The sequence below is a fragment of the Neovison vison genome, chromosome 7 (assembly GCF_020171115.1).
Source record: "Neovison vison isolate M4711 chromosome 7, ASM_NN_V1, whole genome shotgun sequence".
NCBI lineage: Eukaryota > Metazoa > Chordata > Mammalia > Carnivora > Mustelidae > Neogale > Neogale vison.
The window spans coordinates 166,148,549-166,167,600 of NC_058097.1; the positions used below are offsets into that span (position 1 = coordinate 166,148,549).

General features: G+C 45.6%; 2 protein-coding genes across 5 annotated transcripts in view; one reads left to right on the top strand and one right to left on the bottom strand.

Annotated features, from left to right (window-relative positions):
* ZDHHC13 (zinc finger DHHC-type palmitoyltransferase 13) overlaps nucleotides 1-8,248 on the top strand; it is a 104,520-nt gene extending 96,272 nt beyond the window's left edge. Inside the window, exon 17 of the mRNA XM_044258948.1 lies at nucleotides 8,167-8,248. Within this exon, the coding sequence (XP_044114883.1) occupies nucleotides 8,167-8,218 (52 nt within the window). The 3' untranslated portion in view covers nucleotides 8,219-8,248. The remainder of the gene's footprint in view (nucleotides 1-8,166) is intronic.
* E2F8 (E2F transcription factor 8) lies at nucleotides 1,290-19,017 on the bottom strand. 4 transcript variants are annotated; one of them, XM_044258945.1, is made up of 13 exons: nucleotides 18,950-19,017; nucleotides 17,094-17,221; nucleotides 14,637-14,915; nucleotides 14,135-14,291; nucleotides 12,104-12,418; nucleotides 11,518-11,679; nucleotides 9,544-9,681; nucleotides 7,673-7,876; nucleotides 7,279-7,366; nucleotides 6,501-7,020; nucleotides 2,865-2,997; nucleotides 2,358-2,746; nucleotides 1,290-2,030 (listed from the first exon to the last, which is right to left on the bottom strand). In XM_044258945.1, the coding sequence occupies exons 2-13, from the start codon at nucleotides 17,106-17,108 to the stop codon at nucleotides 1,848-1,850; spliced, it is 2,583 nt and encodes an 860-aa protein (XP_044114880.1). In that variant the 5' UTR covers nucleotides 17,109-17,221; nucleotides 18,950-19,017; the 3' UTR covers nucleotides 1,290-1,847. The 4 variants fall into 4 exon arrangements, with proteins under 4 accessions (XP_044114880.1, XP_044114881.1, XP_044114878.1 ...); XM_044258946.1 differs by lacking the exon at nucleotides 18,950-19,017 and adding an exon at nucleotides 18,388-18,587; XM_044258943.1 differs by lacking the exon at nucleotides 18,950-19,017 and adding an exon at nucleotides 18,376-18,587.
* Nucleotides 19,018-19,052: the final 35 nt, after the last annotated feature.

The following is a 19,052-nucleotide window of genomic DNA, read 5'->3' on the forward strand; positions in this document are numbered from 1 at the left end:
GGGATGTATGGAGCGTCATTGCCTCAGAGCTACTATGACTGAGCTGGTTTTTCTGGGTCATATGTGTGTAGTGGAAGCTGGTGGCCTCCACTGAACGGTATCTTTTGCTGATATTTACCGTTTAGTAAGTTACTATCTCTTTACTGCTTTAACTTATGCACGCGTACTTACTGTCTTCCTCAACTCTATTACAAGCACCGTAAAGGCCTTTCTTACATCAGGAACCATTCATCCATACATTCAACCATACATCAGGAACTCATCCAAGTATGAGAAAGGAAAGGCAGAGGTACTTTGGAAGAAGTAGCTCCTATTCGTTCTCTAGGGTGAAGGAAAGGGAGGCTCTAGGTCAATGTGAAAATCTGCTCTTGGCTGTACTTGGCTGTACAAACAAAACATGTGTATTTGAAGGGGATGATCTTAGATTACCCCGAGCGTGCTTGGTTCTTAGGCAGCTAGGCAGGCGTGTGTTAGCCGATGGGTGACAGTGGAAAGACCAGGACCCTTGAGTCATTCCATATTCTAGCAGTGTGATTCTGGACTTAGTGCTTTAATCCCTGTGAGCCTGGGTGACCTCATAGTTTTAACGAATGGAATGCCATTAAAATGCATAGCACAGTGGCTAGCCTATAGTAAATAGCATGAGGATCCTCTAAGACCCTGATCAGTGAAGGCCCATGTCAACTGTGAAGTTGCAGTTCATCCCACAACAAGGGGGCCAAGGAGATGCACTCTTAATCCCTCCCAGCTTGTTCCTTCTCTTGGAGCTCCTGAGGCTTTAGTGTGGTAGTTCCTTGAGTAAATGAGAATCCCCACTGCTGCTTTTCCATCCCCAAAGCCCAGCTGTTTGGAAAGTGTGGTGGGAGGACCGGAACTGCAGTCCGTGCTCTGTATGTGGCTGGAGACCCAGAGACGGGGCTGGATGCCGGTCGGGTCAGGCCCATAAAGGGAGCACCCCTGTTCCTGTCTTTCATTTCTAGTCTCTCCAGACATGGTGGAAAGTACAGGAGACTCAGCTGGGTGTCCATGGCCAAGCAACAGTCTCTCCAAAGCCATTTTCACTGCTGAAAAGTAGAGCCGTAGGGAGGATCAAAAGGGGGCAAGGAATGCAGGGCCATTTTATAAACGTGGGGCATCTACGGGAACCTCGGAGGTACTGCCCTTTACCAAGGACCCGCCTCCCCGGCTAGTGAGGCTTTCATTTCCTCCCAACAGTGCCCGAACCAGCCACATGAAAATGTGAAATACATTTTAGAGAAGTTTTAATTTGAACAACTTATGATTAAAAATATGTTTATAAATAATTTTTCCATAGACTTGATTGAGGATTCTTGCAAACTTTACAAAAGGACACATGGCAACAAGAAACAGTTTAAAGGAATTACAAAAAAAATATAGCTATAGCCTCCCATTTAAAAATACATTATACATCACAGCGTTTTCATTGTGCAAAGGTGAGGAGAATGGTGCATTGCGCAGGTCACGTAGTCACTCAAAGGAAAGTAAACTTGAATAAGGTTACATTGCATAATAGTATAGGCACAACTGAGACGATGAATCCTTTCCTCTGGAAGTTAATACACCTTAGTTCAACATTTTGCTTTTTTTTTTTTTTTTTTTTAACATTTTGCTTTTATCCGGTAGGAATGACGGCTGAAATTAACTTAGTACAAATATGTGTGTGTGTGTGTATGTAAATAAGTAGGAAAACAAGTGTCTGCTTTGAAATTAAGTAAACCCCCAACATATTTACAGTATTTTCAGAGAATATATTCTCCAAATAAGTCTGATCACATCTTCTCTATTGAACAGCTCTTTAGAAAATTAAATGGAGTCCAATCTGTAAATTAGTGGACATCCTCCGTGGAGACTTCCAGTTTTCGCTGTGGGACAAAGAGAGTTCCTACGGAGGTTTTATTAGCACCATCGAAATCCACACAGGATGGGCCGGTCGGCTTCCCTGGTCCACCTGGGGTCCGGAAGAAACTTTCGGCCACTGACTGTGACCCTTTGGGTGTGACGGGAACAGGCTGATCAGAAAGAGAGAATAGGAAAAAGATGTCAAGTCTGCACAGATAGGTATGGCCTACTAGCTTCGGAGGCCGGACCTGGAAGGGCAGGGCATAGAGCAGGAAGCTGGCATCTTCTGCAATTGGTCGGGAGGACTGTGTACTCCTTGGGTACTTCTCCAGGGTTTGGAAGGCGGTTAGGCCTTCTGTTTCCTCCTCCTCCTCCTCCTCCTCCCATCCTTTCCCTCTTCAGGGAAGAGAAGCAAAAGCGAGTCTTCCATGATACTGATATTTGGGCCTTAATAACCCAAGGGGGGAAAAAAGCCCATTAAATGGAAATGCTCTCACCTGTTGTGTCCCCATCACAGCAACTGATTGTCCATTTGGTTGGTTCTGGCCTGGGACAGGAGAGTCGTACCTGGTGGCCCTTCCTTGCTGAGTGCCTGCATTATCTGATATGACACTAACAGCCTCTATTCTTGGAGACACGGTAACAGCTCCTGGGCTGGCAGACACCTGCACACTGGGGGAGAGGAGTCCCAGGTGCTGCAAGGTGAAGTTTACAATGGCTGAGCTTGGGTTCTGGACGGGAACGGGGTGGCTCGAAGTGAGAGCCGGGCTGTTCCCAACAGGGACGGCTGCCACAGAAGTTGGTGAGACCATTAGCTTCAGAGGTGTTACATGGAAAGAGGGAAAATTAACAGCAGTGAGTTCCGATGATGTCACTGGAATAACACCTGGAAAGAAAAGGGGGGGAAGATATCTTAAAAGCACAGGCATTTGTCCTGGGAGCTTACAAGGCTTACGTGAACTTGAGCCTGACCCACATTTGAATAGTGTTTTAGGTACACTCACCTGTGATTGGGGAGCTGTAGATCCTGTGGTTTGGGGACAGTGTACTTGAGTTTTCTTTACTGGATAGAATGGACTCTGCCCCCAGGGATGAGCACTGGGTGAGAGGGATTAGGTATCCCGATGGGAACAGGGTCTAGAAAACAAGGAAGGATTTATTTTACACACAAGTATGGAAGGACAATGGCTATGTGCCTGTGCTGTATCCCTCTGTGGGGGTTTATCAGTGCATCCAACAGTATGGGCTATGGGTGGGCCAGCCATAGGGTTAGCAGAAGACAATATCCCTCTCTCCTCATCCAACACTTGTCCTGAATATCATAAGCCATTGGTTTCCTAGATGTGGTGGTCTTAGGAAGTGTCCTAAAGCCAGAAGTGAGCCTGCTTAAGGGTAGAATTTGCCCAACACACCCCCCTCACACGGACATCCCAAGTCCCCCCAGGAGAATTTTTGGTATGATGTGGTGCTATCAGAACCATGTTTAATGCAGTTGGACACCATAAGGCCCTGTCATATTATTATAGGATCGTTCTTAAATCATGTTAGGATGGTCATTTCCCAAAGTGTTCCGAGTGTTCTGAGGAATTCTGGTTCCATGGGATGCAAGTTGGCCCGACTTGAGTCATGGTGGAACAGGTCTTGGGAATGCTGAATCGAACAAAGGAAAATGCGGTCTTTATTAGAGAATTTCTCAAGGGCTTTGATGATGGCACGCATTGTAAATCTCCAGGGGGCATCCAGCATGTAGCATTTCCTGGGCGATTTGGCAGCTAAATTTTTGGTAGTATTGGTATTCAAGGGAAACATTTTAAGAAATGGTGAAAACCCCTTTAAGAAAGGGGTTGTCAAAATCACAGGCCAAAATGTGGCCTCCAGGCTAGCTGGGTGAATGAAATTGCATTGGAACCCAGCCATGCCCATTCATTTATGTTCTGTCTATAGCTGCTTGCTTCTATTCTGACAATGGGAGAGTTAATAGTCAGCACAGAGACCATACGGCCCGCAAAGCCAAAAATACTTATTATCTGGCCCTTTCCAGAAAGTTTGCTGACCCCTCATTGAGAACTAAGTAATTATACAACTATGCATTTTTTTTTCTTTCCCTAGTGCTTTAGCTTCCAGTGGTAATGCTCTTAACATACAAACTAAAGGTCAAGGCACCAGAGTTCAAAAACTGGAGATCAGAAAGAGAACTGATTGATTCATATCGTGGACCCAATGCCATGGAGCAAGCAAATGCTTCAAGCAGTAAAGTTCTATTTGCAACAGAAATGGCCAGCGTTGGGTTGGGTGAATCGCTCACCAAGCCTGCTTTGTCTCTGCGTTTCACCAGAGAGCCTGCACGGGTGGCTGAGCTGCCTGAAAAGTCCGTTTCCGCCTTACCATGAGCAGGCCTGGCAAAAGCTAAAAGCAGCTCTTGTAACCTGGGGGCCCTCCTTTTATCTTCCTCCAGATCTTTCTTCTCACCATTGTCCAAACAACAGTCTAAGCTTTGATTTAGCCGTTAGTAGGTCCCATCTTTTCCTTGGGAACCAGTGAATTCATAATCCTTAATGCTAACACTGTTCCATGACATGGTTCTTTCTTTCTTTATTTCATTTCTTAAAGGTTTGGTGCTGCTTCCCTAGCTTTGCTGGTTGGGTTCCTTGAAAGCACCAGGAACAGAAACTTAATGGGTGGATTTAGGCATTTTACAAAGAGCTGCTCTTTGCTAACCATTAATCATACTCTCTCATGGTACAAGTTACTCTGGTTGCTGGTTTAATTGTTTCAAATTTTCGGCAAAACCTATAGTACCCTGATAATAATTATTTTTCCATTTCCTACAAACTACATTCTTCACAAAATCTTTTAACCTAAAATGCCGATTCCTTTCTGTTTTTTTTTTTTTTTTAAATCATAAGTACTAATTAGCAGGATGAATGAATTTGGTATGTTTCCGCTTGCATGTTTCTCATCTAGTCCTACATTAGCCCTCTTATCCCATCCTTCCTGTTCCGTCAGCCTGTTTATGTAAAGCAGTAAAAAAGCACTAAAAAAGCAGTAAAAAAGCACTACCTTATGTATCTGTGTTCATTTGTGTACACATTGTATACTGCCTTCTCTCATTTATGTACTACCCGTGGGAAGTGTGCACGTTGTGTACTGCCTTCTCTCATTTGTCTATTACCCTTGGGAAGTGTAGATTCTCAGTAATGTTTGATGAATGAATTGGCACATGAATCTCTCTTCTTCTCTGTTCAGCTCAGTCCATACTAAAGAGAAGTGGTCCAAATGAAGTCATAGAGACGAGAAAAGAAGCAGAGGGACATGGAAAAATCTATCTACTGAAAATCCTAATCCTAAATCACGATGTAAGCAACAAGAGACCATTATTAAATCATATCCATTGGCCCAAAGAGATTATGGGCCTCCCAGAAAATAGAATCAAGCCAAAGGCTGGTGATTTCCCCCTTAGCATGTATATTAAATGCAAAATGATACTATGCTAAGATAACATTTTGAATGTTTTGAAAGATGTTTTGAACGGTTACCAGGAGGCCATCCTCCGGGAAGATTTGATAAACTCTAAAGCCACTTTAATAACAACAGTTACAGATAATACACTTCAGCTTATACGGTGCCTTAAAAGGATCACAAGCCCCTTTTTGTATATTATCATGTAATAAATGCACTTAACCTCACAAAAACTGTAACGGGGCCCTGGGGCAAGAATTCAAAAGCAACAGTCATCAAGGGCAGGTGCTGGGTTTGAGCGGATCCAGAGCACAGAGCTTTATACCCAGGAGATGATCAGGAAGAACTGGGGGAATAAATTCTTGATAGATGTGGAAAAACAAGATGCAGAGAAGTAAAATAGTTTGTTAATAGCAGGGACAAAATGGGAGACTAACTTCTGCCTCCATGGTTAGTGGTGTTTGTTTGGTGATAATGTCCTCCATATATAATTGTCCTGACGGAGAAAAATGAGATAATGTATATAAAAGTGCCTAATACTTCTGGTAGGCAACTAATAAATGTTAATTCCTTCCTGAACTTAATTTCACCTAGGAAGAAAAATGATCTGGAACATCATAATCCCTACAAGCCAATGCAGCCAATATACCAACAATCTGCCAGGATAAGCCTGACTTTTCTATTGTACAAAACAGAAATCTAGGGTTAAACTTTAGGGGGAAAGTAAAAACAGAGGGAACAATTTCTCATCCAGGCGACTGATGCCAGGTACACGACATCAAGCAAACATTAGGTAGTGACTCAGAGAGCAGGAGTTACAAGAACCCTATGCATCCATCCATTCATTTGGGGTTACGTCTGCGTGTAAATTACTTAAGACTTTCATGACAGGTGTCTGCATTCCCGTATGTGACAGAGAAATGGACTTAAGGACAACCACCCGTGGTGCTTTAAAAAGAGAGCAAATAATCCCTTCCTCCAAAGGTTAAAAATGTCCCTGCCGTCATCCCAGTCAGGGGATTAGCTGTCTGGGGCTTTGTTTGGATTATGGGATGCTAAGGAACAGTTTCTTGTCTTCTGAGAAACTGCCCTTTGCTCTGGTAAATTTCACGAGCTGCTGCATTATCCTCTGATCAACTGTGGACTTCCCAAAGCTTCATACAGGTCAAGGCTGTACTTACTGCGGAGACATTTTCAAGTCCTTTTAGGTCCTCTTTAAATTTCTTTTTGGAACCACTGTCCTCGAGCAGGCTTGCCCTCTTGGAGCCTCTTTCTCCAGCAGGCTCCTTGTCTCGGTTCTTGGCACCTGGTCTCTCGGGCACCGGCAACAAGCTTCCAGGCCTCGTGGAGGCTCCGGACTTGGTGGCGTCACTGGCTGCCTTCTCAGTGGTGGCATCTGTGGCGTCTTTTGATTTTGTGGCTTTACAAGAGGGGGTGGGGCTCAGGCCTTGGGGTGGTGTCACAGTCTGGGCGTGGGCAGGCTGCAGGTAGATGGCATAGGATGGGCCCGAAGGGGCCTGAGGTAGGATCACTGGCACCGCCGGCGACAGCGGGCTGGGGAGCAGGGGGACCACCCCCAGGGGCTGGATGAGGGACGGTGTCGTCAGGTCCAGCTCAGCACTTGCTGGGGTGTCCAGGGGGGCCACGGGTTTGTACTGCCCGGATCTTGCCAGCTGTACCTTCACTTTCTTTCTGGGTTCACTAAGGGACAAGATTTCAAGGCATGAGACAATGGAAACACATTTTCTCTAAAATGTTCTATCACTTTAGACTGGCCCACATTGAAACCGTGCGCTTATGAAACCAGCAGATAGTGTCTGTAATGACTGCCTAAGAGTCATGGAAAAGATTATCTTCCCGGTTTCCAAGGCTGGCGTGTATTCTTACATAAAATAAGTAATCCTAATGATGCAATGTAGAAATAATTCATCCTGCCACTAAAAAGTATTACTAACCTACCTTGACTGCTCTTCTAACTGCATTTTGCAAATAGCTGCGAGCTGAGCCATTTTACTTGGGAAGGGCGCCAGGTCCTGAGAACTCTCAGCTGGTGAAACAGAAAGGGGGTGGTGGGGGGGGACACTGGTCAGGGAAAAACAATGAATGCTCACACAGATGAAACATGACTGAAGCCAAAGGAACAGAGCACACGCACCTCCCCCACAAATCACATAGCAATGCAACAATAAAACCCACCAATTACTTTTTACCCTTTCATTCAGACATGGGTTAGGCTTCAAGTGGGTCCGGGTTTAAGGGTACTGAAACGGTTCTCTAACAAGTACCATAGGGATCAAGTCAGCTGAAGAAGCCGATAAAAAGGAATTCTTCTGAGCAGCGCCTGAAAATATACCTTTGTTGGTCTTGATGGGGCTGCTGGGGGCAGAATTTATCTTCCTCCGGTCACTTTCTATGCTCTTTACCAGTTTGATAAGAGATGGGTGTCGAGTGAAGTTTGGTTTCCCACGCGTGGAGAAGAGGTTTTTGGCACAGTTGTCTTTCGAAGGACGCTTTGCTTCCAGATCGGAGCAGGGGAGAGGAAATACGGGGCCACGGCCTGAAAGAGAGAAGGCAGGGGGTCAAAACCCAGCCGGCTTGGGTTCCTTGTGGGTACTGAAGCCCAAGTGTAGTCAAGATCGATTTTAGGAATGTAAGTGTCAACAGTAACAGAGCACTGAGCCTGGGGCAGATGCTATCTGAAAGTCTTTGGGCACAAAACCCTGTTAATCTAATTTTAACCGAATTCTGAGGTAAGATTTCACACGTTAACATCGCTGAAATCCCTTGCGTCTTACAGCCAACCAGTGATGTGCTAGAGTGAAGCACTATGGTTTCTCTTTCTTACAGATACGCACTCCAAACTGGGCATCTTCCAATCCATGGAGTCCTAACCCGATGAAATATGGCAATCCTCACGGCGATGGATGGACTATTTAGGCCCCTCAAGTTCACAGGCTGAAATCCCAACCCTCCATGGGATGCTGTTAGGAGGTGGGGCCTTTGGGAGGTGCTTGGGACAGGAGGGTGGAGCCCTCTTGAATAGGATTAGGGCTCTTCTGAAAGAGGCCCCACATTGCTCTCTAGTCCCTTCTACCTTTGTGAGGTTATGACAAAAAGCAGTCTAGAAAGCAGGCTCTGGCAAGACAATGAGTTTGTTGGTGCCATGATCTCGGACTTGGCAACCTCCAGAACTTGAGAAATAAACTTCTGTTGTTTATAAGCCCCCTCGTCTATGGCATTTGATTATAGCAGCCTAAATGGAGTAAGACATTCTCAACAACTTCTTAGGAAATGCATCCCCATCCCAGAGATATTAACACACTGTGACCTTGGTCTCTCAGGTGAACATGGACCTGGGATATGAACCCGTCAGTCTGGCCCCTGAACCTATACTCTGAATCCCTGCACCAAGGGACCTCTCTCTGAGATTACAGTCGACTCTTGAACGGCAATGAGTACGTGGATTTTTTATAGTGAGGTATTATAAATGTGTTTTCTTTTCCTTATGATTTTCTTAGTAACATTTTTTGTTTTCTACCTTACTTCATTGTAAGAATATGGTACACGATACATATAACATACAAAGTATTTGCTAAGCGACTTTATGTTATTGCTAAATCTTCTGGTCAGTGATAGGCTATTAGTAGTTACATTTTGGGGGAGTCAAAGTCATATGCGTATTTTGATGGCGCTCCTAAACGCTGTGCTGTTCAAGAGTCAATGCATATTCAGAATTGTGGTAACATTGCAAAGGTACCACTACACTTCCCATTTCGCAGGCAAGGGAACAGCCTTGGAGATACAACTTGCTCAAGGCCACAGAACTAATAAGTGGCTAAGCTGCCCTCTGCCTCCATGGCCTGTGTTCTTGTCCCTTTAAATATTTCGGCGTAGGATCCTTGGTGGAATGTAAAATGTCAGAGCCCCGGAGTCAAGATGGAGACTAGAATATTAATACTGGAATGAATTCATTTCATATTCTCAGTGTGTGCAGGCTCTTTTAGACACACAGATTCTGCCTCTTGGCAGGAGGTGTTTTACACCGCAGGTTGCTGATGGAACCCACAGCCAAACTTTCCCTAGTGGCACCATCTTTGTCTTTCCAACAACTTATATACGTTCTTTCCATGTGGGAATGTAGGCAGGGAGGGGAAGAGAGAATATCTCCCAATGTGCCTTAATTCAGAACAACAAAGCAAGGAGTGAAGGGAAGCAAATACGTACCACTGGGACTTGGACTGATTTCTGGGCCTGTCCATTTAAAAGCTGGTTTTCGGCCTCTTTCTTCTGTAACATGAACTTTCTTGATAAGATTCAGGCTACTCAGAACATTAGCTATATCATACAACCTCCTAATTTTTGCTGGAAAATAAAAGGTATATATACCACTTAATGGAATAATGAAAGATCAAAGGACTTTGCTTCATAAGGACTTCATGTATATTCAGAGAGCTATCCTAGCCATCAATGTCAGACAGAGGAAAATGTGACTCTTTTAAGTTATTCTGGTGCTACTGTTTTAATTCAAACAAAAAATAGTTTTAAATATGGAAAAGACTTCAGATGCTGCGGGTACTGAATTTTGAAATGACAACAGTTGAAAAAAACCTTCATGAGATCCTTCTATTGGGAACTACGTTACAAATTTTTTAATAAAAATTTTCCATTGCTGGGCATCTTCTAATGAGGATTCAGAAGAATTTTATGAACAGATAAAGCACCGATGATAAATGTACTGTTTTTATGCTTGTGACAGTTTATAACAATGAGATTTATTTAGCATCATAAGCATGGGAGATTCTATCCCCATAAAATTTGTAAATTTTTATACTGTCTTTACATTATATGCAAAGCAGAGATTTGTAAAATCTGCAAAGCTTACATAATGCGTCTTAAAAAGTTTTGTTATGAGAATTCTGTCTCTACTTCTAGCTTGATAGTACAAAATCACAAATTGGGCTCCTTCTTCAAAGCCAGGCCAGAAGGTTCTGAATTCCCTGGCGATTTGGCAAATGACACATTTGCAGTTCCCAGAATGGTTTCTGATGCCGTGACTAACCAGTGAAATGGAGAGCTGAAAGCAGTCTGGTGAGTCAGAAAAAGCAGGCGGCCCATCGGTAATACAGGGACTGTTTTCTGAAATTGCACATCTCCCAAGCCAATTGCTGGTATTATTGCCTTTACCCTCGATTTAATTTTGTCTTTATAGAGACACTATCAAGCTGGGGATGTCTGACTATAATCTCGCGGGACTAGTGCAGCTTTACAGGGATGGGAAAGGAGTCTGAGCTCTTGGGCACTCCCCACTATGTGCCCTGTTTAGGCCCCGTTTAGTGTGTCCTGCCTGGATGTGGCCCCAGGAAAGGTGGGCACGCAATAGGCTCTTCCCATCTGCTGAGCCTTTTTTAAAAGAAAGGTCTTCTCTCTTTCTTTTTTTTTTTCTTTTAAGATTTTACTTATTTGACAGACAGTTCACAAATAGGCAGAGAGGCAGGCAGAGAAAGGGGAAGGGAAGCAGGCTCTCTGCTCAGCAGGGAGGAGGGGCTCGATCCCAGGACCCTGTGGTCATGACCTGAGTCAAAGGCAGAGGACTTTTGCCACTGAGCTACCCAGGCGCCCTCTGCTGAGCCCCTCTTTCCACATGCTTCTCTTCCTAGAGGCTCCCCCAAAGCCTGTCCCTGCCGGGTGGGCAGAGCTCAGCGTCAGAAACCTGTCCAAGCCCCTTTCCCGCTCTGAGCGGATCTAGCTAAAACCATTCTTTCAAAATGGCAAACCAAGGGCGCTGCAGATAGGTTACTTCTAGGGAACGATTTTAGGAGAGTTATTTACACGCTTACATCCGAGAGCAGAGACCTGGGTCTGGACCCACTTTACATTTTACTGGCTCGTTTAGACTTTGGGCAACACGGAATCCGCATGCGCAAAGTGGGGACAAAGTTACAGCGCCCAAGGAGTTAACTTTTAAGGAACTGTTTATAAGCTAGAGTGCCAGACATATAAAGAGTACTTATATACATATCTTTGAAGCCTACACGTTAGCGAAAGACAGTATAATCATGGTTTCTGGGACGAAGTGAAGGCACAAAAGTGTAATTAGAGACGATGTCAGTATAGCAAATGTATTTGGCAGTCGGTTCATAGGTAAGGTTTTATGGTTTACGAAGTGGCCCAAAAGTCCACGGCGCTCACGACACTTACTTTTAAACTTGCTTCTATCCAGGTCCTCCACGTGGTCTTCCCCAATTAAAATCTTGGCAGCAATTTCTAGGCTGACTATCTGAGGCGTTGACACCAAAAACAGCATCACAAATTTCTGGCTCATCACTCTTAAAGACTTGTCTTTGCGGCTGTTTACAGAAGCTTTGGAGAAGGAGGAGGAGGATTAGAGAATTAAAATTCATGAAGGGACAAGTAATTTCTCAAGTAACAAGGCTAAAAATACCACAACCTGATCAGACAGTTGACAACTGCTGCATTTTAACATCTTATGAACTGGGGGACATCGGAGTGGGGGAGCCGAACCATGAGAGACTGTGGACTCTGAGAAACAAACTGAGGGTTTTGGAGGGGGTGGGGGGATGGGTGAGCCTGGCGGTGGGTATTAAGGAGGGCAGGAATTGCATGGAGCACTGGGTGTGGTGCATAAACAATGGATCTTGGAACACTGAAAAAAAAAATGCAGCCACAGCCGCCACAGCCGTGTTAGAACAGTATTCTAGAAGAAACGCTTGCCTCTAGGCCTCTGAGAAATGCGTGCAGCCCGGTGTCTCCAACCATTGCTTACCTGCCCGAAACTCCACTCCAGGGAGTTCGACGAAACACATGTCTGGGTGTCCGTTCTGGCCCGTGTTTGATTTGATGATATGATCCTCTATACTGTAAGTCTTACTAAAATCAAACTCTTGTTCATATTCTTTCTTTTTGATCATCATGATCTGCTCGGCATACTTGTTCTCCTCCCCGACACTTTTCAGAGTCCCAAGGGTTTTGTTGAGATTATGTCGCCCGTGCCAAGTGTACCTGTTTTTGGCCAGGCGGCTCACCATGTGTAAACTCTCTAGGACATTCACAATATCGTAAATGCGTCGCCGCTCGACATCTGCAAAGAATGAGCAATTGTACGTACTAGGATCAGACTTTGTAATGTGGATAGAACAGAGTAACTTTTTCTCCCACTGTCTGTTGATCAGTGGGTCTGGATGAGGGAATTTAATTACACTCGACAAAGACTGTGAGGACGAGGAAGGCATGTTTCTGATCTCACAGGGTACCAAGAATATGACTTAGAGAGGAAGCATTCATTGAGGGCCCACTATGGGCCATGCACCCGGAGGAAATGTCTATGGTAAACTGGTGAGGCCGGTATTATTATTCAGTTTCTGGAGGAGGAAACAGTAGCTCAGGCTGGCTAAGTAGCTCACCCCAAGATATAGAGCCAGTAAGTGGCAAAAATAAGTCTTTAAGATCGAAATTCCACACATTACCTGTTTTTTAATATTATTCTTCAAAGCATGTGAATGTGCGCACGTGCGCGCGTACACACACACACAGAGCTGTCATATGATAGGCACAAAGCACCGAGATTTCTTGCTGTTCCAGGAAACAGCCAGATATGCCCTTGTCTGAAGGCCTTTGGAATGAGCTATTCCTTCTGCCTGGAACTGCCATTCCTGAAGCCCTCCCTACTACCCACTCCAGACCCCTCCCCGTTCTTTCAAGTTCTTGCTTAGATGTCATCTTCTCAAGGAGGTCTGACCTGACCACCTCACTTAATGTTGCAAAGCACACTCCCAGCACTCCTGGTTCCCCTTTGCCCTGTTCTACCTTTTATTTTTCCCACAGCATGTATTACCTTCCAACAGGCATCATTCTTACTTGCTTACTGTGTGGCTTGTAGAATACCTGTCATCATCTCTCCTTATTGTCTGTCCCTTGCATACTTATCTATTAGGCCCCACTGGGAAGTAGGTTCCACAGGAGGGAAGACTTTATTACTGCCATTCATGGATGGCATCCCAAGCTTTAACAACCATTGCCTGGCACACAGTAGGGGGTCAACAGCTACCCGCTAGATTAAAGGTACAGCCTACGTAGCTCTAATTAAGGATATGCGAATAGATGAATCTGAAAGGCATATTCTTAAAATGGGAAATCAAGTTGATATTTATAAATATGTATCTGAAGAATAAAATTCCTTTGAGGAAGTGATGGTGCTACGTTAAAATATCCTGCATCCTCTCTTCAGGTTCAGATTGTGATATTTTCATGACTCCAGAGATATCCCCAATTGGCCACAGACCCCTTTGTAGCTGTCACTAGATTCAAGTATCTGAAGAAAGGAGTCAAGGGGCAGGAGAAGCACAGTAACTTTTGCCAGACACGAACACGTAGCTGAGTGGCAGGGCGCACTAAAGCCCAGCTTCTGTTCACAGAAGCGCGTGCCCATCTGAAACCATGAAGATCCCGTTCCTCAGCCCAGCTCTTTGAGGAGAGAACAGACACAGAGGTTCAAAGTTGTAGCTGTTTATGAAACAACTCCTAAAACAATGTTGCCTTCCTTTTATAGCTTCTGAGCTTTTGAAATGCAATCAGAAGCAAATCTCCATTGTCATTTTGTCCTTCTGTTTGAAGACTAGCTGAAATTGGAAACTCTCTGCATTCCTTCTTAAATTAATAGGGCTTTGGGGATTTATCATCTCCACATGGCATGACTCTGTCATTACACACACTGGCTAGATGAGCGTGGGTCCGAGGGAGCAAGTCCACGGAGTCACTTTATTTACTAACCCTCTCCCTGAACCCTCTGTGTACTTACTCAGTTCCTCGGCGACTTCATCAAGACAGATGTCGTTATTCACAGCGGGGTTGGGATAGTTAGGGTAGCGTGCTAAGAACTTATGACACAGCAATCCTAAACTTTTCTCTTTTCGACTCGGCTGGGATTTCTCATATTCATCTCCGGATAAGTGTTCCTGCAAAAGAAGAGGTAAATAACGTCTGAGCCGGAAATCCAGTTGACAGGTTTATTAGGGTCCTCTGCACTCGAGGGCTAACGCGCTTAGCTTCGACAGCGGCAGAATTGGGGGGAAACAGGTGGGAACCAGTATGAAATTGCTTGGCAGATCTAAAAAGGAAGATTGAACTGAAAATAAGTCACAGGCTTCAGAATTCCTGGTGTTATATATTTGATGGAGTCCAACCTTTCCCATGCTTGGAGGCAGGCGAATAACAACCTGTAGATGGCAATGCTTTCTCACACACACACACACACACACACACACGCCCACCAGTGTCCACCCAGTCTTGTGCAAACCTACATGTAAACAATCTTTGGTCTCAGGTAATCCATTCCTGCTGTCAAACAACCCCCTCTTCTGATCTCTGTTTCGGATCTCGGGGCTGACGGCACTGATGAGCATTTTCAGGTTTGCTGTTGGTGTCCACGGTTCTCCCTGGGAGATTTCCTTGGGCTTGGTGGGTGTGGTCAAAGGGCCAAAGTCAGGCTGGATCTCTGTCAACACTGTATTTGCTGCCGTGGATTCCTTCAGAGGTGTTTTCATGAGTCCTCTTTTATGTGGCTCAAAAAAGAGATTTTCCTGGTTTAAAACAAGTAAACAATGAAACCCACTATAAAACAAGACTTATCAGACAGCTTTAGACTTCAGAAATTGTACAATAAATAGAATATTGCTAAGGGAAACATGCCTAATGAGGTTGGAGAGTCGATTAAATTAGTAACTGTCTTCTAATGATCACGTGACACTTACTGTCTTTTTACTAGCTAAATTTCCATTTTAAATCTTGCAATAAAGCACAGACTTACATTTTTATTTTTATGTTCCACGAATTAAAAAAAAACAAAGACTTTGAAGACCTAATTTTAAAGCCTTTTTGACATAATTTTTTTTTGAAAGATTTTATTTATTTATTTGACAGACAGAGATCTACAAGTAAGCAGAGAGGCAGAGAGGCAGAGAAGAGGAAGCAGGCTCCCTGCTGAGCAGAGAGCCTGCTGCGGGGCTCGATCCCAGTACCCTGGGATCATGACCCAAGCCGAAGGCAGAGGCTTTAACCCACTGAGCCACCCAGGCGCCCCTTGACATAATTTTTGATGTAAAGAAGTGTTGGAGGCAGTATAGAGAGTTTTCATATACCTTTCACTCATCTTCTCCTAATGGGACTGATGACTTAAGTGATCCAAAACTCCTAGACATGACTTTTACACATGACACTGCAGTAAGTAAAAGCCTATATGGCAGAAGCCACGTCCCATTCCTCTGTGTGTGTACACCCGGCCCAATGGCAGCATGCACTGAATGCTCAGTAAAACACCATAGATGTAGAAGTCAGAAAGCCAAGGAGACAAGGGTGAGAGCTAGCCTACGGTCATACTTATAGGCAAAACGTAGTAGGAAGCAAAATCCAGAGTGCCTAAGAGCAAAGGAAAGTCTGCTCTTTCAATATTTACCTCTGCTGCTTTATTATTTTTTCTAAGATTTTATGTATTTGAGAGAGAGAGGGAGAGAGCACAAGCAGGGTAAGAGCTGAGGGAGAGGGAGAGACAGGCTTCCCGCTGAGCAGAGAGCCCAACACAGGGCTCTATCCCAGGACCCCTAGATGATGACCTGAGCCGGAGGCAGATGCCTAACTGACTGAGCCACCCAGGCGCCCCTACCCCTTTCACTTTATAGAAGGAAAAATGGGGCCCAGAAAAAGAAAATTAGTTATTCAAAGTCATAAAGCTAGTTCCTGGCAGAGGCAGGACTGCCACTGAGACATGAGGGTAAGTTAATAGCAGCACAAATATGAATGGATACTATGTTTGTTCTACTTCTGGCCACTGAGGGACTTCACACATTCTTACCACGTATGGCTATTTTAGAGAAGATGCTTGGAATGGCCATAAAGTGAAAGAACACAGAGACTTACTAATTCCTCAGTGACTTTGATTAATGGGACTGTTTAACATGTCTATGACTCCTTGGGATTTATTATTTGTAATTTATACCAAATCTTGTAGTCCTCCTCTGCAGAACATGAGACCCCGGCTGAGAGAGGTTGCACAGGACTTGACCCCAAATATCCTCAGTCCAACTATGGTGTTCTTACATGGAAATCAGTATGATGGATACAAGGGGGACCCACTTAAGTATATGCCACGGTGGCTACCCAAGATTGCCATCTCTCTAAAGGCTGCTGTCCTTTGCCTCAGATTATCAGAAAAGATAGCAGTTCTTTTACTTGACTGATATCTAAACCTTTGAGGAACTTTGCATTTTTCATTTTTTAACCAACTACTGTTGGACATCAGTCAAGACACCCCTACTGACAATTCTTTGGTTATTTTACAAAATGTCTAGCTCACAAATCCAGTGTTGTGGTCCCCAAGTTTAAGAAGCTCCCGATTTGGTAGAAAATTATCTTAAATTCAAATCATGTCAAATACCTTCTCAGAATTCTAATCTTTCAAGAATTCTTAGAAATATCATAAGGGAGCTAACAAATTTTATTATTCTCAAATTTTATTATTACCTTTCTCTCTGCTTATCTCTTTGAGACTTCCATTTGAAATCAAAGCATCAAAAACTTTAGATTACCTCTGGCCAAACTCTTCACCTCTTTAAAAATTAAATTTGCCTTCCTTCTAGGTTTTTACAGAAGCTAACTAAAAGGGGAGGTGGCATTAATAAGATATTGGATATGGAAAATTATGGGGTTAAATCAGGATATTGCATTTAAAACTGAGAGGATGAATAGTAAAGTTAAAAAGGTACCTTTTCATTCTCCATTCTGTAAATTTTTCATACATTTAGAGTTTCTTTAAAAATGAAAAATCTGGAGTTTCTCCCAACACCCTGATGGTTTAAGTAGTCCAATCAATTCTATTAAAAAGTTTATTTTCCTTAAAAAGAAAAGGAAATAGAAAAAGTTAAAAAAAAAAATAAAACCAGGAGATTCGTTGAATATTCCCTCATGGACACCACAGGCCACTTAAACAAAGACTAACGAAAAATGACAAATTACATTTACATTTTATTCCCGACCAGAGATAGCCCTACTGGACAGAGAACTTCATCGAATGCCAATAAATTCCTTCAGCAAACCGATCTGCTGTCAGGAGACTTAAAGCAAACCACAGAACTTCCAGTGACAGTCCGCTCCCACCTTTAGAGAAGGCGCGCCATTCTCCGAACCCCACCAAATGGACCGTCGTAAGCACAAGCACCCACCTGTTCACAGGTCAGGGCTCGGGACTCAGCGCCCCAGCCCTGGTTCCGGCAGAGCAGACACGACCCCAAGCATCTCGACAAAAGTCTGCATCTAGATGCCTGTATTTTTCCCCTGATACACACGTGCACGGGGTCAGCAGTAAAGTCTCTCGGGAAATAGCTTGATAGGAAACTCCCAAATTCAGTCCTTAAGCTCCAAAAGTACTCTGGGTATTTAAAGAGCGCCTTATGATTAAGACTTTTTCTTCTTTTAAGGCATTCTTATAGAGCAGAGCTCTGTGTACTCTCAGTTCGTGTGGCCAGTTCACGCCACGATGTTGGATCTTACCGAAGAGTCTGCATTTGTTCAGAATAGCAACCAGGTAGAGTACACTTCCCCCTCCGCCCGGTTTACTACCCCTCCCCCAGGGCCCAGTCCGCGCGCCACCAGCTCTGCGGTTCCCGGACAGCATCTCCGCGGTTCCCACGGCAACGATTCCTAACCAATCGGGGAGCTGGGTGCGGGCCTGCGATTGGTTGGCGGCTCCAGGGGCGGGTCCGGACCTTCCGCCTTCGATTTAAAAATTTGGCGCGGAAAGTCGGACCGTGGCCGGCACCGCCCCTTAGCTGCGCGGGGCTTGAGCGCGGGCAAACCCGCGCCCGGAACCACGGTATCCCCGCCCCTCCCCCTCGCTCGCCCCCTCCCCTCTGCGCGGGAGCTCAGCTCCTCCCTCCACGGCCCCCGGCGGAGCGAGAGGCGGGAAACGGCCGTCTCCGCCGCTGCCCTCCCGAGCCCTCTCCCGGTGCCGGGCGGGCCGGGCGCCGCATCCCCCTGCGTCCCGCTGACCTGTCAGTTCACCTCACGGTTGGAGCCGGCGGGGGCTGAGCGGGGACTCTTCGGCGCCCCTTCCCCGCTCAGGTCCGGGAGCCCGCGTGTCGGGCCGTCAGTCGGTCCTCACGCCGCGCCGAGGTGGGTGCCGCCGAGGGAAACGCCGGGACCGGGACTGGCGGGCCGGCGGGCGGGCAGAGGGAGCGTGACCGTCCAGGAGCAGCCAAGCCCCCGATTTGAAATTAACCCGCTCCCGGCGCGAGCCGATCCCGCGGGCTAGGAGGGCCGCTCCCCTCCCCCACGCCCGCTCTTCCCGGCCCCGGACCCCGCGCGCCAATCGGAGCCTCCAGATAGGAGGCGGCGGCGAATCAGGGTGTAGGGACCGCCCTCCGGTCCCGCCTCCACGACAGAGTTGGGGGAAAAGTTCAGCAACTTTTTTTTTTTTTCCTTTTTTTCCCCGAACACCCCCCTTCCCCTTGCTAAAGTTGGGGAATGAAGTTTGGCCCTCCCGGAGCATGGGGGCTGAGATGCGGGCGCTCTGCGATTCCCAGGCTGGCCGTCCCACTCCCTGCCCAGCTCTGGATCCGCTCACCTGCCCTCCGGACCCCAGCCGGGACCATTCCCCCTTGCATTTCTGGCGTGCATCATTGTGCTGCCCACCACCTGCCCCGTGGCTTCTAGAAACTGGTGTGCAG

What these genes read in the sequence shown, in the direction of transcription:
- E2F8 (XM_044258945.1), bottom strand. An exon ending in TGAAGTCGCCGAGGAACTGA is followed by an intron (nt 12,419 to 14,134) that starts GTAAGTACACAG and finishes CATTCTTTGCAG; the next exon opens with ATGTCGAGCGGCGACGCATT. An exon ending in AATCAGTCCAAGTCCCAGTG is followed by an intron (nt 7,877 to 9,543) that starts GTACGTATTTGC and finishes TCTCTCTTTCAG; the next exon opens with GCCGTGGCCCCGTATTTCCT.